This window comes from Eublepharis macularius, chromosome 2, assembly GCF_028583425.1.
Source record: "Eublepharis macularius isolate TG4126 chromosome 2, MPM_Emac_v1.0, whole genome shotgun sequence".
Classification (NCBI taxonomy): Eukaryota; Metazoa; Chordata; class Lepidosauria; order Squamata; family Eublepharidae; genus Eublepharis; species Eublepharis macularius.
This window is the reverse complement of record NC_072791.1, coordinates 112,902,823-112,928,326: the sequence shown is the minus strand read 5'-3', so window position 1 is coordinate 112,928,326 and position 25,504 is coordinate 112,902,823. Positions and strand designations below refer to the sequence as shown.

Genomic DNA, 25,504 nt, shown 5'->3' with positions numbered 1-25,504 from the left:
TCCTCTCCCTTTCTGTCTAGTTATTTAAACTGTTCTCTGAAACAAAACACATTTTTACAGCTTTGTCTCAGTTGTTTTGTTATTTCACTACAGCCCCTAACCTTATTTTCTCATAAAGAAAATAAAGGCTTGGGATAAAACATGGGTCATTCACTCACACTCTCTCCGGAGCACCTAATTACACACTTCAGTTTTCCTGGGTCTGCCCCAGCATCTGGTTAAGAGATGAGTTCTGGGAGTCCCACGATTAGAACAAAGTTCCCAGGTTCTTGGGGTCCTGGTTTTGATTTGGATTGCAGGATACATGCAGACAGGTCTCAAGCCTTTTCCTCCTGCCATTTTCCCCACCTGAAAAGGTCCAGGTGAGCTGCTATTTGCCTTGCTGGGGAAACATTATATTACACAGCCCCTCAATACATGTACTGCAAGTAAATTTCCCAAATGAGGTAATAGTGGCTCCTCTGGCCAGTTTCAGGACAGGAAAACAGTGTGAGGGAGAAGGATTAAACTTCCACTCCACACACACTATAGTCCTGATCAGAATCAGGCCCCCATGTGCCTGGGAACTGAGTATGGAGAGTGGAACTAGAAGACCTCATCTATCAAGCAGTCTCAGGGACAGACTCAGGAAAAATATAACTTGTAGTGAGGTCCTGAGATATGAAGTAGAATTTGAACGGGAGAGCTCTTTTTATGGGGGGATAGATATGGCACTAGGTGGGTTGTGTGACTACTTTTGATTGTAGTAATGCTTTGAGGGAACAATTTTTATTGTGTATGTTGGAAAACTGAATAAAAGTATATGATCTCTAGTCTTTTATATTTCTCATTAGGAGAGTGAGAAGCAACACAGTTCTACTTGGCGAATCATCACTAGCAGAGATGGGTTGATGATGGTGAGAAGGCAGAAGGATAGCATATTCTACTCCATGCTGCTATCTCTCTATAAAGAATGAGAGGGGTGGTGCTACTGAACATACTGAGATTTCTCCATTCAGACATCATGACAAACCACAGTTAGTACTAACCACAGTTAACTCAGTTACAAACTGTGATTTAGAAACATGGTTAGCACTCACCAATAAACCAGTTTGCATTCTGATATCACAATAAACTGGAATGTAATGTAATGAAACAAATTATAGTACATTTGCAAGTTGGGATTCTAAACTATGTTTAATGCTAAACTGGAATTCTAATTTTTTGAAAGAAAACAAACTCCAGTGTGGCAAATCAGAGTTTGATTCAAGTCTTCTGAAACCATAAACATGCAAATATGAAAACATGCTGCGTTTGTGCCCATCATGAGCTAACACAGCTTTTTTTATTCACTGGCCAAGTCTCCACATGCAGTGAAATGATATGCTCAGATCTAGAGTTAGTAGAATGGCCTATACCACTTGACGCTGTTAGGGACAGGGCCCCTCGCTTAATGCTCTCCCATGTAAAAATACCCTGCAAATTAAAAATTAGCATTTCAGGGAGTATGCAACTTCTTTGCATACTGTGCTAATTTTCCACTTAAAGGAAATTCATCTAAAAGAATTTTTGAAAAATATAGCCCTGCATTGATAGTCTGAAGTAGAACAGTCCATTCTGCTACCTCAGTACTCTGCCACATCACTTACCACCTTTTTCTGCTGCATGTGTACACTAGCCTGAATTCTGTACTACTTTCGAATATAATTGTAGACTATTTTAGAAATATTTATGAGTATCTTCACAATTTTTATGCTTCTTTCTGTCATTTTATTGACTATGATTAATGCCTGATAATTTAATTTAAACTGAATTGCTGTATTGTCCTTAGAACTGCTTTTGCTTTATTTGTTGAAAACTTTGTGGTGGTGGTGTGAACATCCCTTTATGCTTTTTTCACATTTCTTTTTTTCTTTCATTGAGTTTGTTCTATTAACTTCTGAAATTGCTAGTTGCTTCTTTTCTTTTACCTCACAACATTTCTACTTTCATACTTACATAAAAACATTCCGCTTTTCCTTATTATAAACACCCTCCTCGAATTTTAAACAGTGATTCCTCTCAGGACACATTGATTAGTTCCACCGCCAAACCACCAGCATTTGAGGAAGTAGAAGCCTCTGAGGTTTCCACTGATTCCATCCTCCAGCAGAGCCACTTCCTGCACTTATTGAAGGTCCCATGACTCCCATGAATGGCTTCTCAAGGGCCCAGCAATCAGCACACAGCAAGAAGAGGGATGAAGACAAAATCTCTTTCATGGATGGATCTTTGCTATCTGGATCCCTCCCCTGTGGCTTCTGATTATGCCAGTGCCTTATTCTGCTCCATTTCTTCTTTCCTTAGATAAAGAATGTTACCATCTTGATTTTGATATCCTGACCTGTTTCTGTATAAATTTTCATTCTTACCCATGGATTAACACCATAACTCAGCCTGCTTTCCTCATGTCCCTCACAAGGTCTGCTACAGTTGTGAAAAGTAAGACCAACTGTCTCTTTCACTGCTCCCAACTGACTCCAACTGTTAATCATGTATGGCCTAATCACGTTACAAAGTTCTTTTTTTTTTTTGGAAATTTTTTTATTTTTAATATCTAACATAAAAAACTACAAAAGACTACAAAAATATAAAAGGGAAGAGAGGGGGGGAAAAAAGGGAAGGGGGGACTGGGAAAAGGGGGAGGGCAACACATAAACAACAAACGCTACACTACATGTCTTGTATTCCCTTCATGCTGTAATTTTTCTTAAAAGTTAACTTTCTAATATGCTATCAGATTGGTAGATTTTATACAGTACAAACTATATTCAGGATCAGGCTTTCTTCCCCCCCCCTGCGTCTCGGTCTCAGTTCTCTCTGCGCAGCTGGAGCAGCTGCGCCCACTCTCTCCTCCCCCCCACTTTCCCCTTCAGATTTTGAATTTTCTTCCTGCTGAAACTCCTGATGGTTGAGCAAAAAGTCTGTCAGCTGCGCTTCTGATGTAATCTTGTAAGTTTGATCCTTATATCTAAACCAGACGCCTTCTGGAAACAACCATTTATATTTTACATCACATTTCCTCAAGAAAGCCGCAAGTCCTTTATACTTGAATCTTCTTTTACGAGCCAAAAATGGAACATCCTTCAATATTTTAACCTTGTTGCCCAAATAATCCAAGTCCACATTATACGAATTATATAAAATGGTGTCCTGAGTCTTCTTAGATGAAAAGTCAATAATAATCTCGCGAGGCAGCTGACGCTTCATTACATACTTTGAAGATGTCCGCCGGACTTCCAAAATATCGCTTTTTAACTCTTCTTTAGTTGCCTTTGCAAATGGCGCCAAAAGTCCAGACACCAGATCTTTCAAATTTTCACTTTGCTCCTCTTTTACATTCTGAAGACGCAGTACCGTTTGGGCACGGTCCACTTGCAATCCTATTATTTGATTCTCCAAAAGCTTCACTTCCTTACTTGCTGCTTTCATGAGTACTGCGTTCTCGTGCGCAGACTGCTCTGCTCCGGTCGCTGTTTCTTTAATGGTTTTCACTTCGCTTTCCACTGAATCAACCTTTTGCCCCATTTCATTTAGTTTCGCTACAAAGGGCTGCACAGCATCAAAGACTGCTCTCCTCACCATCTCTTCCAAGGTTTCCCCCTTCCCCTGTAATGTCGCCATCACCGATTTACTTATTGCTGGGCTCTGCTTTCTCGTCGCCATCTTAGGGGGGTGGGGCGCCAACTAAGTTCCGAAACTCCGTGAAGGGGAAGAGATCCGCTCCTTCTTAGTTTCAACTCCCACCAATCCTTCGCATACGCTTAGAAGTCAGAAGGGATTCGCTTACTTACAGGTTTTCACCTTAAATCTGCTTGTTGCCGTTCTCCATGGCCCGGCAGCACGCGAGGTGCTGCGCAAGTCTGCCAGCCTCTGTTGGAGCAAATGGGCAATTTACCCCCTGCATTGCTTTCAGGGGGTTCTTCCCGCCGCACTCCGGACCCCGTCTCCCTCACTGGGAGTCCTGGGGGTTAACCCTTGCGGGTCAACCACCCGGTCAGGCCGCTCGGACGTTTCCTCCCGGACCTGCGGAGAGGAGCGTCTGACATGGCCGGGAAAACGAAACCGAATCATCACGTTACAAAGTTCTTGTCCCTCCATATGCGTGTCAAGGATCCTGTTGACAAACATGCTCTGGGAGTTCAATGCTTAGAACTTAATTCCCCAGTGCATGCAGGCCCAATTTGGATTGGAATCATAGTGAATGGTGAGAAGGGGCTTAAGCTATTGCACCATTTTTCCTGACCTGAAATGGCTCCCAAAAGCTGTTATTTGCTCTGCTAGGGAAACCTAAAATGTAGCCCATTGGAACATGTTATGTTTCCTGAACTGGACTAACAGCAGCTCTGCATGGCCATTTCAGGTCAGGAAAATGGTATAGATGAGGGAAATCTTAAATCTCCTTTTTGCAGTCCGAATCTAGATTGAACTGACATGCCCTTAGGAAGTAATGGAACTCCCAGAGCATATCTGTCAATAAGACCCATGGCAGGCATGAGAGGGACATGGAGATTTTGTAATGTGTAATTAGGCTCTTCAAATGCTCTTCCCATGGTGTATATTGATGACAAGCAAATTTCAGTGCGCTTGCATTCTCCTTAGCTTCTTTCATTAATGCTTTCTAACATTTACTCATGCCAGATAATTTTTACGTTTTTATTTATTTTAGCTAAACTGAGCTACCCCACTTTCTACAATTTTTCTGCACATATATAAGGTACCTATCATTAGGCATTCATGCCCTCCCTGTCATTTGATCCATTATAGCACCAGCCTGTCCACACATTCAATATGAACATCTGTAAAAAAAAAAGAGGGGGGAGTGATTGTGCACAATGGAGGGAATCTGTGTTGATAAAATGCACTGCATATAGCACTGGACCAAATACAGTTATTTAAGATTGATATCTGCTAACAGGAGGAACGTTCATCTTTAACAAATTAAGTAATTCTGACACTGATACTAGCCTTATTGCCTGATTTTGAAAGTAGAATTGTACATTTACTATTTCTTTAGCATAGCACTTTTGTGGTAGTCTAAAAATGCACAGGTAAAACTTAACCCCCTGTGAAAGGCCCCTTGACCCACAAAAAGGCTTTGGGTGCAGGTCAAGAGCAGAAGTGGGGAATGAATCCTCACTGCCCAGGGTAATGAGCCACCACTAGTTTCTGACTAACCCTTATCTGTGACACCAAGAGACAACTCTTCAGTCCTACTGGTATTAAACAAGAAGTCAAAACTGCAAGGTAGGTCACTTGAAGATCGACACTTGAAGATTTAGTAGCTGTAGCCAAAATAGGCCAGGTCACTGAATGTAGATTGAAGCCTAAAAACCCAAATAACACCACAGAAATATAATTAATAAAGTTTATTAAAGAAAGGTGCATAAGATTACAATTACAGAAGCAATGCAAAACAAAACAGAAAACAAAAAATCTAAACAGCTACCCTTAAGTGTTATATAGACTTTGGTCCTCTGACATAATCATTACCTTGTCAGGCTAGAAGCACAGAATCCAAACAGAACTTCAAAGTCCAAAATCCAAAGTCAAGAGTCCTGGGTCTGATGAACAGGTCCGGAGCACAAGAAGGAATATACCAGCAAGTATCCACCAGCAGCCACTCGGGGTAGGGAACAGACTAGAATGGCCTTGCTGTCTGCAGCTGGACTATCCTGCTCAACCAGTCAGAGTGTTGCATATGCCTTTGCAGCTGACATATACTCACATCCAAGAATCCTTACACTAATGAGATGGAATGTATGTGCAAAACTCCCTTTGAGTTCTTGGCCTTGAAGCTCTCAGATCCCTTTAGCTGTATGCACCTGTGCCTCAGTTCTATCCCATCCTTATCACCCTGGGAACTTCCAAGTCATGCTGACAGTAATTCTCCAGAGAGGAAGGCCTTCTGTAGCTTGTCTAGGCTGAAAGCCTGAACCAGAGATGTGAGAAAGCCAAGAAACAGGCTAAGAGAGACTACTTTCTTGACACTCTCCCCCCACCGCCCCCAGGAGATCAATAACAGGCAAACAATATGATATGTAAGGAAGGGAAACATTGATGCAGTTAAGAAGCCATGCTGGAGGAAAACCCCAGTGAGGAAAAACCGATTAACTATTAACTGAGAAACATTATTTATTTTCTGTACATCCATGCTCACAGGAAGTGGCTTTCTTATACGTGACAGAACATAACTTCCATAAAAACTGGGCCCCTACACCTCTCATTTTTAGAAGTTACACCATACCACATGCTGTAAATTACTGAATGGAAATAATCTGGGGGTAACTCATACACACCCGTTGCCAAAAACAAATACATGAAAACTTTGAAAGTATCAGGAAACGCATCAGGTTGCAAAATCAGGAGTAAAGTCATGGCTTTGCTTGCTACCTCTGAGAAACCAGAATCAGACTAATCCTCAAGAGTATTTATTCTGTGTGCACATACCTCTCAAGTGGCACTTCATATCTTTTGCTAAAAATTTAAGTAACCAGACAAGAAGCCTCCTCCACAAACTTGCAAATGATATCTGTATCTGCTAAGATACTCATTCAAATTCTAGTGAACAGGATCACTCACAGTTAGGGAAATGATCTCAGTATCTTTCATCCAAGTGGGAGTCTCGGTCTGCCTGTCAGGTATGTAAAGTAAGGTAGGAGATCAGTCTCTAAAAATGTAGCCAGAATGAGTAAAGGATATCTCTCTATATATAGGGGAAGGGGAATGCAGTTTGGATTGGGACTATGGTGAGTGAGAGATGGAGTTTAAGCTTTCCCTTCATGCCATTTTCTTGAATGAACTGGGCCCCCAGAAGCTGCTTGGCACTGTTGGGGATAGTTACATGTACTATGGCTGTATGTACATTTTCCAAACAGGGCAAATAGCAGTTTCCTGGGGCTGTTTCAGGTCAAGAAGATGGTGTGTGTCTTCACCTCCCCCCCCCCCCACATACACAGCAAAGAGGGGATGTGAACCTGGTTCTTTCAGGTCCAACACTCTAAAAGCAGAACTACACAAAACAAATGGCATGTGAATAACACCACCACCATTCAATTTGTATACCGCCCTTCAGGATGACAACACCCACTCAGAGCGGTTACAAAGTATGTTATTATTATCCCCACAACAAAACACCCTGTGAGGTGGGTGGGGCTGAGAGAGCTAGAAGCTGTAACTGACCCAAGGTCACCCAGCTGGCATCAAGTGGAGGAGTGAGGAATCAAACCCAGTTCTCCAGATTAGAGTCCCATGTTCTTAACCACTGCACCAAACTGACATGTGAATGCATTTACATGTGTTTCCCCATTGCTCTCCTGTCCACTTGCAGAGTGCGGCCACACTGCATGGATCCCCATGTTCATTCTGGCTTGGGCTGGCATGGGGTTCTTCATGGTTCCTCCATGAGGCAGGATGTTATCCCATCATGCACCTCTACTTTGCAAAGCATCCCTTTCCCCCCTTTCTCCCCCTCATCCCCATCTGCCCCCACCGTTTGTCCTGGTCAGATGGGCTGAACTGATAATTTTAAGAGAGAAGGTTCCACCAGGTGCAAATTCTTTGCCCCTCCTCCTTTGCATTTCTCTTCAGACCTCCTGTCAAGCATCCCCTTTCCCTCTTTCTCCTCCTCTTTCTCCTGGCAAGGAGATGGGCTGTACTGATGATTTTAAGAGAGAAGGTTCCACCAGGTGCACCCTCTTCAACCCTCCACTTTTGCATTTCTCTTCAGACCTCCCCTTCCCTCTTGCACCCCCCATTCCCCAATCCGCCTCCACCCTTTCTCCTGGTCAGGAAGTGGAAGCAGACAAAAGTGGCTGCTCTATGGCAGCGAATTGCTGATGCTGCCTGCAGACACTCACTACTATGATTACACGTATAGCCCATAAGTGCATGGACTAGGGCTACAGGACAAGTGCTCACCTCGGGAAAGATGGACACAGGAAGGTAGGAACAGACATGATTATATTCACTCGCATAGACATGTGTAATTTGTCTCTTATTGTTTGGCCCTAAGTCACAGATGTTTAATAATAATATTATAACAACATTCGATTTATATACCGCCCTTCAGGATGACTTAACACGCGCTCAGAGTGGTTTACAAAGTATGTTATTATTGTCCCCACAACAAAACACCCTGTGAGGTGGCTGGGGCTGAGAGAGCTAAAAGATGTGACTGACCCAAGGTCACCCAGTTGGATACAAGCAGAGGAGTGGGGAATCAAACCCGGTTCTCCAGATTAGAGTCCCGTGCTCTTAACCCTACATCAAATAATGTATAGCTAGCTCCTGATGCAGTGATGTGAAAATTTATCTTTCTACCCTGTTCAGGACAAGTACATATGCTGTTCTGGCTCTGGACATCTGTGCAAACAACTGAATGGCCTGTTATATTCATACACTTGGTACTAGGCTTGCCAGCCCCCTGCCTGGGGCAGGCAAACCTCCACCCCCACTTGCCACCTCTTAGCCCTGTTCACCTGGCTGGCAGCGAAAAGGCGGGGGCGGGGAGGGGAGAAGCATGTGCGCGCTCCTGCACTTTCCTTTTGTGATGGAAAATGATGTCATTTTCTGGTCCAATGGGGGGGGGGGGGCTGTGCATCATGCTTTCAGTGGATATATTTTCTCTCAGCCCCACAAAACATCTATAATGGGGGAGGGGGGAAAGGAGGAGCTAACAAGAAGCCAGTCTTACAGCTGTTCTAGGACAGAATAGGGGCTTGTCTTTCTGAGAGAGGAGCTGCCTGAGTCATCAGGAAATTTGCACTACAGTCTTCCATGCTTACTGCCTGACTGTTGGATGTATTTCAGCTGAACATTAATTTGGGGACCAAAACAAATAAACTATGTGATGCATATGCCATTTATTAATATCAATTTGGGTGAACATTTTCTTTCAGTCAATATGGAGTGATTCTGCACACGTTGGATACTGCACTTCCAATCTTCTTTATAGATCATTTGGAATGGATTTTTTGTGTGCGGAACAAAAAATCCACCTCAAACAATTGATAAAGTGCATTGAAAGTGCATTATTCAACGTGTGCGGAATCAGCCACTGGTAGAACTTCATATGATTTTGGTATGATAAAGTAGTTTAGGCCCCTTCAGACTACAGGCAGGTGACAGCAGGTTGTATGTTCTCCCACATATATAATTCTCAACAAGAACACTGGCAGACAATGTACAAAGTTTCAAAGACATCCATTTTTCAGCTGAGCTCATTTCTACCTAAGAAGGAGATCCCCCACTGCAATAGTGATAAATCACCAGCTCAGGAACATACTATCTAATTCTGTAAATATACAGGCCCAAGTCACTTCAACTGAAAAGTAATTCTCAAAGGAACACAGAACATGATCCATTCCCAGGCAGGCACCAGTGCCTATCTATAGAAGGGATTGGGACATGGCTTAGAGGAATTCCCTACTTGTTCATATAGTGGGACCATTATTAAGAATAGGAGAGCAATGCTTAGCTCCCATATTCCCACTCAGTTCTTCTTCTTTGAGAGTGCGTGCATGAAAGGAGGGGAGAAAGTGGAGACTCAGGGCTCTTTCAAATCCCGTCAGTTCCTCTACATGCAGCCAGATGCCCTTGCATGGTGAGGGATATTGTCTGTAGGTCTTGAAGCCTGTACATTGGATATATGAACACATATGAAGCTGCCTTAGACTGCTGGTCTATCAAGATCAGTACAGTCTACTGTTCAGGGTCTCAGATCATTCACATCACCTACTTTCTGGCCCTTTTTAACGAGATGCCAGGGTTTGAACCTAGGACCTTCTGCATGCTAAGCAGAGGCTCTTCACTGAGCCACAGCCCCTCTCTGTACAGGACACTGACAGTTGTATATAAAGTCTAGGAAATGGGAGATATGGAAAGAGGGGATTTCATGTCAAAACTTTATTTTGCATGAAGAAACACAAGCTCATTATATAGGATGTACCAATTTTTCTCCAGCTTTCATAAATAAACCACATTACTGCCAGCTATAACATTTTTTGGAAGAATAGTATTTTGCTCTTTTTCTTGCCTTTGGTAAGCAACACTGTATATGTAAGCCTGTACTGGGAAAAGGGTTTGGAGCCTAGGACCTAGGCCTGATTAATAGACTGCAGATACATAGACCAGACTAACAGATAACTGAGCTGTACCTAGGGTTGTTTAATTTGCATGTTTAGCAAAGGCCCATGGGGCATGTATATAAAAAAGAGGTCACCATGACTAAGAGGAGAGGTGTTATACAGGACTAGGCTAGCTGGAAATACTAGAAAAAAGAGCTGAAGCTGTTGCTTTTTGGAAGGCAAAGCTTGTTTCCAAGCTTTGGAGCTAAGAAGATCACAGAGCTGAATCTGCTAGCTGGAAGAGCTGAACCCTTTTCCTTGGGAGAACTGCAGGAACTAACAAGAGCTGAAGAAGCAAGGAAGAGCAAAGAACAGGAATTGCTGGTAGCTGAATTCATTGACTCTTTGAGACCAGCACCCTAGTACAGAGCTGCCCCACTTCAGCTTGCTAGGAGAAAAGGGGAACTGCTCCTAGGGCAACAAGAAAGTTCCAGGATTCAGACAGCATCTTCACAGAGTCCAGCTGTGGCAAAGCCTTTTGGATATTTCGGACTCTGTTCCAGGCATAGCCTCTGGCCAAATCCACAGAACTGTCTGCGTACTTTACCAAGGGATTATGAGTAGGACTTGGCGCTGGGGTCACTGGTTACTGATCCAGTATTGATCACTTTGGGAATGTTTCATAGTTGTGTTTAAATAAATTGCATTTATATTTTGAATTGATAAACATTGAACCTGGTCCTCTTGACTCTGGGGGTTACATATACTTCTATGTTGCAACACTAACTTCACATAACATGTTTAGTGAAACAGAAAAGCATTTAATGTACATTTCACTGAAGGATAATTTCTTTTTAACTTTGGGTTTCTATGCCAACCCCATTTTATTATTTGAAATGGCTGCACTTATAAGTGCATATTTATATATGTTTGCATTCACCCACACACGGTCATGTACTTAAGTCATAGGTAAACTAGAAAATAGCTGTTTTTGTGGTGTTTGCAGACAGTCTGCTTAATCTGATCTTATTAAGGATGCTGACAACTAATTTAATAATTGATAATACTTCAAAACTAATTTAATAACAATGGCCAAAGGTTTTATATTCCACACAAGATTCTTGTGGTTTATTTGTTAAAAACATAATTGAGTAAGTAAAGCGTTAATATTATACTTGATCTATTGAATATCCTCACAAATTCCCTTTCAAATTCTGTTGAGAATTTCTGTTCCATATTATATATTAAGTAAAAGAAGAAATGATTTGAAAGCAGTAGTGATACAGGGTATAAGAATATAAATGTCTATTAGCTTTATGAAACTGACAGCTCAGTGCTGAAACTTTATTTTGAATAGATTTTTAAAAAGGATTTGTGTCTTTAGAAATTAAAAAAAAAACAGACATATCTTTAAAAAAAGAAAGAAAAAACTCAATTGTTACCTCTAATGAAATAGCAAATGACAAAACAGTAGTCTTTTTGATTTTGATCAGAAAAAAATAAACTGGTAGTGACAGGATATGATGGATAGATTTGACATCCTAGCAAATCACTGTCATTGATTCAATTATTCTAATTCAGAATAAAAGCTGTATACAGTATGTGTTTATGGTACAGTGGATTTTTTTTAAATGATTGACATTCATCATAATAGACAGTTTTAAAAGCTATGTCTTCATTTTACTCACAGCGTTATAAAAAGTAAATCGTTTAACCAATACTTTTGCTTAAATCCCATCAAAATACATTAACATTATTACAGTCAATGTATGAGGTTTTGGGGGGGGAGAGTACATTTCAGCTTAACTATGTTAAATTGTAATTAAAGACAAGGATTGAATTTTTAATTCAAAAATGAATTTAATGGAAAGTTCCATGGAATATTATTTATTTTCTAATTAGAGCTATTATTGCCTCAAAGTACAACTTACAAAACCCAAAACAAAGTCACTGCAGGTCCCACTGAAAAACATTTCCTGGTATATGCCCACCCACCCATCTTGTTTGTACATTAGTTCTATACACATATGCAAATCATGGTGCCAATACATATTTATGTATTTTACCTAGATGGGAAATATTCATACATTTACAAATAGCATATACACAATACTAGGAAATCCTGAATTAGTTTTATTTTTGGATGCACTGTATACTTATTTCTGTGATATCTCTTCCCTAAGCTCCAATGCACTCTCCTGGTTTTCTAGCATTAATGTAGCTGTCAGTTTGAATTTCAGTCTTGAATAATGTCTGTTGACATAATTTTATAATGCTGACTTCAGTTGTTTAGGATTACTATTTTGAACTACATTAAAGAACCAATTCTTTTTCTTTTTAAAATAAATTCACTCAAGAGCATGTTAGTATATTTATTAACCCAGAAGGCAAACTAATTATCTGTAATGTGCTTTTACCATAAGAAAACTATTTTCTCTATTAGATTAATTACTGATATTAAAATATGTAGAAAATACTCTAACACATTCAGTTAATTGGCTACATAGTGTATAATGTGTCATATTTTGATTTAACTATGATCTTTGATAGCAACAAAATTCTTTTTCTAGAACAATGGTTGTTTGACATCAAAACAACACACGATAGAGAACTTATTTATTTACAACACCGTTTTACAATTTACATTGCAATAATTCTATGAAGTATGTAATGTGTAATTGTCTAATATTTTAACAACAACAATGAAGTTAATGGCAACAGAACATTCTGTAATTTTTCAAAATGGCCATTGCTTCTAAATATAGAATACAGTTGTCTGCTGCAGATAAATGTACAACATTTGCCAACATACACAAAAAAACAGAATGAGAAAATAAGGCACACAGTTTGCAAGTTAAACATTTTAAGGACTACTGGGTCACAATCATTAAGAAAAATATTTACACAAGTCATTAACAGTCATAATTAGAGTGCCATATAAATCAAAGTGAAACTGCTAAGTAGAAATCACTAGAAGTCCAGGTGCTTCTTGCCTATGGCCATAGCACTACATCCTGAGCTCAGCAATTTGGTGGATTCTGCCAGATCCTGTTTGCTTGTGCGGCTCACTGTGTCTGACAAGTCTGGAGGCAAATGCAATCGCTATGGCAGGAGTTTTTCAAGGTGGGGGGAGAAGGAGAGAGGAGAGAGAACACAATTGTAATTAAGTTTTCTTTAGATAACACATTTCAAAATGTACTACTGTTCCATGCCAATAAACAATTATTTTAGCATAGCAAATCCTTATTAGAACAATTTTTCCAAGTTGATGCTCAGATTATCTTGTATGTTTCTTACCATTGTTTTAAAGAATATTGGCATTTTCCCAATCAGACTTCACTGAACTCAGATCCAAGGCTAAGACCCAAAGAACTTTGAGGCTGGTTCTGTGAATCCAAGAAGGAGGCTTTATACTTGTTTGTTAGAAACAGTGCTCCTCCATTTTACATGGACCACAGTTTCAAAAGCAGTTTGTGATATGGTATGTGTATGTTCAAAAAGCAAAAAATTTAAAAATTCCAGTAGCCTAGAACGAGTCTAAGCAGCTCTTCCAATGTAGGTCCACATTTAAATAATTCCTTTAGATTATTACTGGAGGCCTGGTATACCAATACCTTCTGTCTCCAGTCAAAAATATGTATAGTTTTGATAATTAATGTTAAAAGTGACAGTATTTTTATGATGTAAAAATAAATATACTAGCTGGGATCTAAAGAATGGCACAACTAATCCTGCAACCCCAAACAGGCTTTTGGAGAATTGTATTTGTTAAACAAGAGTTCCTCCCCCACCATGCTACAAAACAAATAACTTTTGGCACTGAGCAGATTTATTATTTATTTCAATTTGAAATAAATTTGCCATTTTTCTACTCAACTTAGGGTTCCTAAGGTGGAAAACAATCAAAACTGTTAAAACAAACTTTAAAAATACATGTATATAAAATAATTAAACAAAACACATAAATACATAAATGGGAAGGAGGGTTAGTGAGGGAATGCCAAAGAAAACAAAAAAGTCTTCACTAGCTAGTAGAACACAGTCCTGGGGAGGAAATTCCATAAGTTTGGTGCTACGGCTGAGAAGGACCTTTCTTGGGTTGCCACCCATCTAGCCTCAAATTAGGACTTTACCTGGATGTACATTGATTAAAATGTCAAAACCCAAATTCCTCAGTACTTCTAAATTAGCTGTTTGGACCATGGCCATAATATATACTAAAAATTAATAAATATTATCTTTAACACAACAGCCAACACAAATCAATGAAGAGTCTTTTCATGACAGAGACCATGCCATCCTTATGGTACATTGGCATAGTCTGTCTTATAATTGGTCTAAAGTTTTATGTTAACATCAAGTTTAAAATAGTAGAAGAGAAGTTGTTGGACAATCTTAACCTACAAGAGACTTAACTTAGTATAACTGGCATTCTCAGAATAAAAGGCTGAAGATATAATTAGGCGAGAAGCAAGAAATCCATGACTGGTTTCTTTAGTATTATTATTTATTAACCTCATTTATTCCCTGGCTTTTTACTATTACTATATGGAAAATGATGCAATGAAAGCTTTAAATCTCTTCTGCCACAGTAGTGATCTAAACTGACCCTCCCTCACCTATTTTTAAAGAAAATAAAAGATACTGTGAAATCTGATGTGCCTTATGTAACCACATGCTAATATTTCATTCTGACACTCAGCTTTCCCCAAGCAATCACATGAAGAAGTACACAGAGCTGCTGTTTGGGGTTTGAGGGAAAACCAATTAGATTTATTAGTTTTGTTTACTTTTTTTATATGCCACCTTTCCCCATGGGCACACAAAGCAGCTTACATCATTACTACATTTTATACTTACGGCAACCCTGTAATGTAGGTTTAGTGTGTGTGACTAGATGAAGGTCACCCAGCAAACTTCAATGGCAAAGAGATTTGAACTGGATCTCCCAGATCATAGCGTAACACTCTAAATAGTACATCATACTGGCTCTTCATGAGCTGGTTTCTATGAACTAGTTCCTCTATATAGAGCCTCCAGATGTTAATCCGGTTCCACCATTTCATTTACAGCTTTTGTAAAGGAGTGAAAATAATATCTGTTTTCAGTTAGTTTAGTTCCTTGGTTTCCCTTATGAGTTATTTTGCTTCTACTATTTTTTTGTTTATATTTAAAACGTTTTTGCTGATTGCCACTTCAGAATCTGGTAAAAAGAGGCCTATACAGCTGCCAGAATGTGTTTGATAGTAGCAACTTGAAAAAAGGTTAGTGTGGTCAAGTAAATGATGCCATCTGCCTGTAAGATCTCCACATAGAGGTGGAAGTTTACATGGTCATTGCCTCCACATACTCTTCTAGACTTTGAATTCACCAGTGGCCTCATGTGCTGTGCAGGTAACCAAGTGGGACCTGTTGACTGTCTGAACTAGGCCTAGGGACCAAGAAGAATGTATGCCACAGCAGTCCACAGGGCTGTGCAATATGCACCTGAAAGCCACAGGAGAAAAACCTCTGAGGGTCAAGTTGGATCAGAGGAACAGCAGGAACAGAAAGGATACAGAAACCTCTACTTCTACTTCTGACGTAGCTTTTCAAACAAAGCATTATTTGCATATAAGTGTGTGGTTTGGACATAAATGATTCTATTGCAAGACTGATATTTTGCACTGCCAAATTCTTAAAGAGCATATTAACATCCATCTTATTATGAGCAAGAGTCCATTAAATATTGTAATACCACTAGCACACACATTATACAGATTTTTGTAAGACTGGTAGTGCTCACTCCAAAACACGTTTTCCAAAATGAAATTTCACTATTTGAATGGTCATCTTGAACACAAGCAAATCATCTATAGATGGGGTATCAAACATAAGACCCACAGGCTATATCTGGCCAATCCAAGGGCACTCATACAGCCTGCAAGGCAATCCCCACCTGAGCACAAACTCTAAAAAAAATTCACCTTTGCACAGAAGGGAGAGAGTCTTCAGGGGCTGGTGAGATATGCTGGCCAGGGATACAGCCAGACTGGCAAGGCATTTTAAAGATAGGCCTACGACTATTTGATGTTGTGGATAAGAGCGTGGACTCTAATCTGGAGACCTGGGTTTGATTCCCCCTCCTCCAATTGAAGCCATCTGGATGACCTTGGGTCAGTCACAGCTTCTAGGAGCTCTCTCAGCCTCACCCACCTCACAGGGTGTTTTGTTGCAGGAATAATAATAACATTCTTTATAAACCACTCTGAGTGGGCATTAAGTTGTCCTGAAGGGTGGTATATAAATTGAACATTGTTGTTGTTGCTATTATTATTACTATTTACTCAAAAGGAAGGTGACCCCAAATGTAAGATGATCCTCTTATAATATTACACATGCACACAATTATTACTTGACATAACTGTAACTTGCACGTGAAGGGAAGATGATGACCTCTTTTTTTATTGAATAACCATGAAGAAAACCTAATCTTGCGCTTGAGTAAATACTGTGTTAACTTTATTTGAGCCAGAGGTCTCAAACACAGGCAATTTAACTGCCTTCTGGGGGAAAGCATGGTCAGCTATGGGGTACCATATCACATTGGAATGTACTGGTTAAGTCGCAGAAATGTACAGAAATGCTTCTATGAATTACAGAGAGAAATATGGTTGTTTATGAATCAGAAAGGGAATGTTTATGCCTGCATTACAAGACAACAAATGGCTTCAACAATAGGAAGTGTGGGTAGTGAGAATCCTTCTCTGGGTCCAACTTCTCCTAGCAGCGGGAAAAGGTGAAGAGAGGGTAGAGCCATCACGTTGTCTCCTCCTCCCTGCTCATTTTTCAAAGAAGGAGAAAAAGGGGCTCTGCCTTCCATGTTACTGACCAAGGTGGGCCCTGGCAGTCCCTCCTGACCTGCACTGCCTGTAGCCAAGTCTAAATCAGGCAGTCTGTGGTAATGTCAATATTCCCATAGATGCTCATCTCTCTTTTAGCTACAATGGTGTAGGAAGGGAGAATTGTAGCCTGTGCCATTTCCTCCAGAACTCATGTTGACAACAGCCAGGTCTCAGCTGGACTCTGGCCTATGGAATTGCCAGCCCTCATACACAGCATAGGCTTGCTCTTGGCTACTGTCAGCATGAGAGATGATGGGTCCAATGTATGCCTGCTGCCTTCCAGACCTATGCTACCATAGCAGTGAATTCCAAAAGATAAGATTCATTAGTGAATTTCATTTCAAAAACTGAGAACCAGTAGCAGACTATGTAGTGTGGTCTTTAGACTTTTGTATAAGCAGATTTTCTCAGGTCTGGAGGCGTTTGCCAGTTTTGTCTTTTTCAGAATTGTTTTTGGGATATTCATGAATACATCATTCCTATCTTTTAGTAGATAAATATGACACTCCAGTGTTTGATATACTTAGCATTACAAAGTCTGTTGAATAGTATATAAAATATAGAGAGTAATTGCCATTCGTCTAGGCAAACAGATCTACATTTGGAGGCCCTTCCAATTTGCTGAACATAAAAGGGAACATATTCCACAGTGCTTTCCCCCCTGAACAGTCCAGAATAAGAACAGTGGCACTTTAGCACATCAGTATGGCACTTCTGAGAATTCAGAAACACAGTAGATGTTTTCTAAAGAGAAGATTCAGGACAGCATGTTGTGTGACCCTTAAAACACTTTTATCAAAAGTTAAGTTTGCCAGAAACATGCAATTACCTTTATTATAAAGGGAATATATAACTAGAAGAGAACAATTTGCACATTTTAGGGGTAGAAATAATCTCATTTTTAAACATATTATTTAAAAGGAAATTAATTTTCCTGAGAGCATGCAGCCACACCTTATCTCTCTGCCAGGATTTTAGAGTTTTAGCATTGTTCTGCTTTATCTTAAGCTATTTTAATCTTAATTTATTTTAACTAGAATCTATTTTAACTAGAGAAGCTGTGGCTTTGTTCTAATTAGTTGGACGGTTTGCTATCTAGAATAGCAGTTGCAAATCATGAGCCTTGCAAGAACCGGGAGAAAAAGCAGAGGAGGGTGAACTCAGATTAACATACCCCAGAAAAGTCTACAAAGCAGCTGAAAATTGATGACTTCATCTCTGCTAAGAGCAACGTAAGTGGCTTATCGGCCTTTTAGTTTGCAAACAGATAAACTGTTAGAAATACAGCACAACTCAGAGTCAGAGCAAGACTTAACAACTGAATGTGAGTTACAGTCTCAATTCCCATCTCAGTCTCTGTTAGATAACCAGCCATGGGATGCCTCCAACTCCCCTAATTCGCCTAACTTATTTGGGGAAGATGAACAAACATGAGCCTGTGATAATATAAAATGCAGATGTGATATGACTATAGAACATCTGGAAGGTTTCTTAATGAAGTTTGTTGGAGACCATTGTCTATTAACCTTTAAGACTGTTACTTAAATCTTCCAGCAATTAAATCATATTTCTGCTCACCTTAAATAATTTGATTGTGACCTCAGAGCTTCTATGAATTTAGTAACCTTAGCTGAGGAGCAAAATAAGGCCCCATGTAATTTGGAAGCAAATACAGCTCAGAAGCCACAGACTGCAATACAACCGGCAGATGAAGGAGGAGCGACCAGATTGGGATTTAATCACGGAATGATGTGTCATCTGCAAAACAACCAGATAGCGCTATATGCTGAAGAGACCTTTTTGAATCATGGTCGCTGGCAAAATAAACGTAATGTTATATTCTCTATCAGTCAGCTTCTAAGAACAGAGCAGCACCTTGTTGGTCTGATCAAAATGGAACGACTTGGGAATAGGCTGCCAGGGGCGAGATTGCTCCTCACTTTCTCACAACTCACCATTCCTAAGATGTTATTAAGAATGTGTAAATTCCTCTCATCATTCAAAATTACTGTTACAAGAGTTTTTGCTGATGTAGTTACTCATCCAATTATGTTAAATAAAAGCAAAAGAAGGTCTGGTAGTCATGGAATGGGAGCAGTTACCACCCAAAGATTAAGAGGAACAAATGCTAAAAAAGTTACTGCTCCATCCCTAAAACCATCTCAGACTCTAGCAAATGGAACTAAAAAAGAAATAACAAGATCAAACTTTGTCCCTGTGCCAGCAAATGGAAGAACTGATGCTAGAAGGTCTGCAAGGGAAGTGGAGTTATCTCCAAGCCCCCTAAGGAGAGATATTGTTACTGCTGTTATGAACTGTTGACAACACCATAGATGATCTTAGGGAATCTTTGAAGAATTTACACAACAAGACTGAATTCCTGAATGTGTTTCTCCCCAGGAAACCAAAGAAGGATAATCATATGATGACACAAACTCAAACTCTATGTGAGACAAAACATAATCTACATTTGGGACCTACAGACAGAGATTCACAAACATGAGAAGCTATGGGGACAAACATAGATAACCGTCCTAGGGCAGCAACAAGAGATGAAAGAAATATCTGTAGAAGAGGGAAATCCCCTGATATGTTGTGCGAAAAAGAGATGCACCATAACCTTACACCTGACATCAAGCCAACATCTGGAAACATCTCTGTCACTTGCATCTCTCCTCAAGCTGATTTTACAAGAGTAGGAGAGGATTTTGATGCTGCTCTAAATGGGAACCCCATTGCAGCACAGAGCCCCCAAACTAACTGGTTGTCAACACCTCCAGTACCAAGCACTACAACCAACTTCCAGCTACCAAGCTTTGACCAAGCTCAAAATTGACTATTTTAAAAAATCCTCTCTTGGAACATAGCTGGCTGGACCTACTGAATTTCTTCTCCTAAAGTTCAAGGGTTCATTAATGGTTATGATGTAATTCTGCTGCAAGAAACTTGGTGTGCAGAACACATAAACCTCTCTGGTTTTGTATCTTTTGTTAGCCCAGCAGTCCCTAGCACCAAAGGAGGCAGACCTTTGGGAGGCCTTGTTTTATTTCCTCATCTTTCAGATGCTGCAGCTTGAAGTTGATTTTAGTTTCAAATTATTTCTTAGCCACCAAACTTGATTTAGAGGGTCACCTATTAATCTGTTTTACTATTTACGTGCCTCCATATCTGACTGTCAATGAATGTTTAGCCTTATGGAATGATACAGAAAACAAAATCTCTCTTTTACTGCATGATTATCCTAATGTCTTTCTTCTGATAACCAGTGAGATGAATGCCCGGACAGAGGATTGTAATGAAGCAATACTTTTCTCCTTGTATAAGGTATACGTTGAAGCTTTAGTGCTTGTGATGTTAGATAGAACCTCTAAAGATTTTAAAATAAATGCCAGGGGGACGATTTTCTTTCAAACCACTCTTGAATTGGGACTTAATATCCTCAATGGCAATGCTGCCTTGGGGGACCCAGGAGAATTCACAAGAATAAGTGAAAGGCATATAGCTGATTATTGTTTGGTTACCCCAAATCTTCTTCCTTATTGCCCAAAGTTCCAAGTAGGTGAACATCACCCAGAGCCAGAACTAATCTATACAGGAAATATTGTGCAGTGGGCATGCTGGAATGACAATAAGTCTGAAGAGGCCTCTAACATATTTAACTCAGCTGCCACGTTCTTATGTCCCAGTTCATCAATGAACCTTTACCTGCTGTGCAATTTGAGCTTTTGGAGAAAATGTTTCACTTATTCAAACACCAGTTGGTAAAGACAGCAAGGATTGCCCTCCATACTGCTAACAAACCCTGGTTTGATAAGGAATATCGGTATGCTCTTAGAGAATTTATAGAGCTTTTAGATATACTAATTCTGTGAAGTTACTAGGTGCTTTAATGACCCGGAAAAGACAATATAAAAGTCATATTTGGTATAAAAAACAAGATCTCTTAAGAGAAGGCTGGGAAAAGCTACAACTATTAATAACCATGACACCTCTGGCTCCTGGGCACTTGGGAACAAGGGCCTGACAGTAACTCCCCAAATATGCTGCCACATTGCCCCAACTGTGTGGGAAAATCATTTTGGGAATATGTTTTGCCCACCTACTATGCTCACAAATATATTTAGCCCTTTAGATAATCTCCCTTCTTGCCCCCCAATAATAGTGGATGAAGTGGCCAATCTTATCAGAAACCTTAAAGTGGGTAAAGCCCCAGGCCCAGATTTCATTGTCAATGAACTCTTTAAGAGTAATGTCTCTGGATGGAATAGGATCTTGGCCCCCTTTTTTACTAATATTTGCAATGAAGGCTTTATACCATGATCATGGCTAAAATAAATAATCGTTCCTATATATAAAAAGGGGGACCATTCTTCTCCAGGAAAGTACAGGCTGATCAGCTTATTATCTTGCCTAGGAAAACTACTGAGTTCTTATCTAGTTATAAAACTGAAAACTTGGCTGACAGAGAACCAGATCATTATGCCTTCCCAGATTGGTTTTAAAAGATGTCTCTCTGTTCTGGACCATTGTGCCATTCTTGCACATTTGACTGAGAAATATTGTAAACCACCCAGAGGTAAATTGTATGCAGCTTTTATTGATCTAAAAATGTTTTTGATTGCATACCTTGAGCCAGCTTATGGGAAAAATTAGCGAAGACCTCCACTGATCGCTGGCTTCTCTGGCTAATTTACAAACTGTACCACAACTTAGGTATGATGTGGAAATAGCGGTCAACTAACAAAAGAAATTCAAGTGAACAGAGGTGTTCACCAAAGATGCCTTTTGGCCTCTTTTCTTTTTAATTTATATATAAATGACATTGAAAGTAACCTTTCAGGCAAACGCTTTCATCCCCCTCACCTATCTCAGACTTCTATTTCCAATTTGTTTTATGCAGATGATGCTGTATTGATCTCAGGATCTCGTGTGTGGTTAAAACGTTTACCAGATACATTTGTAATTTATTGCTCTCAAGAGTTCCTAGGTATAAGTTATGATATTTTGTAAAGGTGTCTGACCTCGTCACCACTCATGGAACATGAATGGCCACTTAATTGAGCAGGTCAATAAATTTTGGTACCTGGGTGTTCTTTTTTCTTATAATACGTCATGAACAAGCCATATGACTGCTGTCATGAAGCTGACATCTATACACTCAGCAGCCCTCATGAGATTCTTTCGGACATCAGCAGGCAAATACCTGCCAGCCGCCATCCAGGCATTTAAAGCCAAGGTAGTTCCATTATTATTATTTGGGGTACTCTTGACAATTGCCAAAGTAAACGAGAAATATGATTCCTGTTTAATTTCCTTTCTGCACTCCATGTCTAGCTTACCAAAGTATATCACTGGTCCAGCTATTTGGCTGGAATTTGCAGAACCATCATTAGAAGCCAAAGCCTGGATTGCCACGTTTATTTTTAGATTAAAAATTATTCTTTCCCCAGAGGAGAGTTATTTACATCTACTTGTTAAAGATGGTTTTCAGAGTTCTTGGCAAAAACTCATTGATGATAGATTACAGAGACTGAGTTTATCTTTTGAGACCTTAAAACAAATGGAATTCTCCTCTGCATGTAAACTGATTAAATCCAAAATGTTACACTTTGATAAATGGAGCACCAGCTGTAGAGCACAAAGGGTATGCTTTCTGTACTATCTGGGTCTCCCTATTCCAAAGACGTTACCTGCACACTGTAAATTTTAACTGTCCCCAAATACAGAATACTTTTCACTAAAGCCAGATTAAATGTTCTGCCACTAGGGGAGTTAGCAGGCAGGTATTTAGAGATTCCCTTTTCTGACCGTTTCTGTGATTGTATATTAGGGAATCTAGATACTATTTGGCACCTTTTTACTGACTGTAAGAAGCATGCACTTGCCAGAGATAAGTGGATCTCAGTACACATCCAGAAGTAGGGGGCGTGTTTCGAAACAAGTAGTAGTTACAAAGTTTTTAGCTGATACTGACCCGAGTGTAACTCTTGCTATGGCAAAAATTTTATCTATGGTTTTTAATGATTTTTTTCTCCTAACAACGTATTTTATACTTTGTATTTAGCATTTTGGTTATTTGGTTAACCATTTTATTGAATTGTATCATTCTGTATTTTGAATTACTGAATCTGGCTGCTTATGACCTCTTGGTCTGTGAGCATGAAATAAAAGACTTGGACTTGGATTTTCCTGAAGATTTTGACACGCTACTGTTTAGATTTGTGTATACAGACCAGTTCTCCATTTTCCAAGTACATTCTAACACCTCTCACCAAGTAGATTTTTTAAAAAAAATACGTAAGTATTAAAGAACATGCTGTTTTAAGTATTTGTTGAACTCTATTCACTGAAAATATTACCTCCACTATGACATTTAAGCTCAAATTGTCACAATATTTGGCTTTAAATTGCTTTACAACCTGATCCTAGAAGAAGGAACATCTAAGATTAATCGAAATATGCTATTATCACTAGCACAATGTTGTTATTGGTACTCTGGTGGGAGGAAACAAACCCAAAATGTGTACAGATGCAAACACAGTCATAGGATATGCTGCTTTGGCCTCAAAAGCCTCTAGTGCCTGCTATGAGGTTGTAGTAAGTTGTACTGCAGCAGCACAGACAGAAAGAGGCATCCCAGAGCGATGTATAATAGACCATGCCCATAATTTTCTTTCCTAGTTGCCAAAAAACTGAAATGGTTTCAGTTGGTCTTTATTTTGGTTTATGCAAATTGTTCCATGGCATAGAATTTCTCATATTTCTAAAGATGAAATAGAGATCCTAGGTCTGCTGGTGGGGGTGGGGGATCCTCTGCTCCCACCCTCCACCCCCTGCCATCACCCAACTGGCTGGTGGTGGTGAGGAAAGGCGGGGGAACAGGCCTGCCTGGTGTGCTCCCAGGGTGGTGTGATGTCATCACTCCTGGAAATGATGTCATTGCACTGCCCCGAGAGTACTCCTGCACTTCACAGCAGGTTGATTTGGGCCCCCAACAGACTGAATTGGGCCCGTTTGGGGCCCAAATCAGCACATACATAAGGAGTGAAGAAAAGGTGAGTGCCAGATCTCCTCGCCCACCGGGAAGGTAAGGGGACCTGGCAACCCTAAGATGAATGCCTCTTTATTTGAGTGTTCATTAGCACACTGGATTTTTTCATATGGAATGCACTAGAATCAATAATCTTGAGGTCTTTTCAAGTCTGCTATTTTCCTGGCCATTGTTTCCTCCTCAGTTCCTGGATTTCAAAGATATGCACAATTGCCACTGCACAGAGACATATGCATTAAAGTAGTTACAGCATCATCCTTTGTAAATCAAGTGGTGTATGGCTTTAATTATGATGTCATCATTGCCAACTGTTAATTGACTAACAGTGCAATCCTAAAAACAGTCACTCCAGTCTAAGTCCACTGAAATCTAGTGAAGGTAGTGATGGCCCTGAACATAAATGGCTTTTAAAGGGGGCTCAGACAGATTTGTAGAGTATAGGTTCATAAATGGACTACTAGCCATAGTGATTGAAAAAGCCTCCATATTCAGAAGCTGCAAACCTTTGAATAATAGTGATGGAGGCAGCATCAGGGGAGGGCCTTGGCTTCTGTGCCTTATCATATGGCACTCCACATCAACTGATTGGCAGCTGTGTGAAACAGCTGGACTTGATGGATCACTGCTCTTATCTAGCAAGCTCTACTTAGGTTTATTTATGGTTCACTCCTACATGTTTTTCTTGAAGGAAATTACACTGGTTTCAATGAGACAATTCCTAATAAATGTGCCTAGGACTGCAGCCTTCATTCTTCTTGGCCTCATAATCTTTATAGTTCTTCTTTTTAACAAATCCAAATTTTGAACCGAACAAGTGTTGAACATTCATGAGTGTTGGCTTTACCCATTGACTCATTTTCATGCAAACTGATACAGGTAAAGGAACAAAGGCTTGGGTAGAACTCTTCTGGTGAGTATTTTATGCACTGCTTTGGCAAAGTCTCAGTTATTGTTCAAAGGAGGATTAAAAAGCCCTTTGTCTTTAACTGGGTACACAATAACTGGAAGGTTCTGCCAAAGCTACTGCTGATGTTCATACAGAAAAGGAGTGTGTGCATTCAGTTAAAATATTTTGCTTTATTTTATAAACACATAAATGTTCCAAAAAAAGACTCAAAGTAGATCATAGCCCTTTATATAAATAGTCTGGACACAGGTAATATTGGCCTGGAGATACCATCAAGGTAGCAGCAAATATAATTTTTGAAAGAAAAAAATACATCTAAATAGTCCTTTCCTTTTGAATAGATTGTGTGGACATAATGATGTTTCACGATTTTGACAGAAGACAAATAAAACATGAAATATTTTCCTTTAATTCTCACATCGAAATATTATGGGGGGAAATCAATTTTAAAACACAGACAATTAAGTTTACCATAATGTAATGTTCAGCACGAACCACAGACTTTTCTCTATTGTAATGTTTTCTCTGAATAATAAATCAAACTGCTTAAAATGCCTGTGTTCCAGCTATCAACTAA

At 39.7% G+C, this 25,504-nt stretch overlaps 1 protein-coding gene across 1 annotated transcript in view; it reads right to left on the bottom strand.

Moving 5' to 3' along the window:
• Window positions 1-11,918: 11,918 nt before the first annotated feature.
• Window positions 11,919-25,504, bottom strand: part of ELP4 (elongator acetyltransferase complex subunit 4) — a 371,722-nt gene continuing 358,136 nt past the window's right edge. Inside the window, exon 10 of the mRNA XM_054971431.1 lies at window positions 11,919-13,187. Within this exon, the coding sequence (XP_054827406.1) occupies window positions 13,056-13,187 (132 nt within the window). The 3' untranslated portion in view covers window positions 11,919-13,055. The remainder of the gene's footprint in view (window positions 13,188-25,504) is intronic.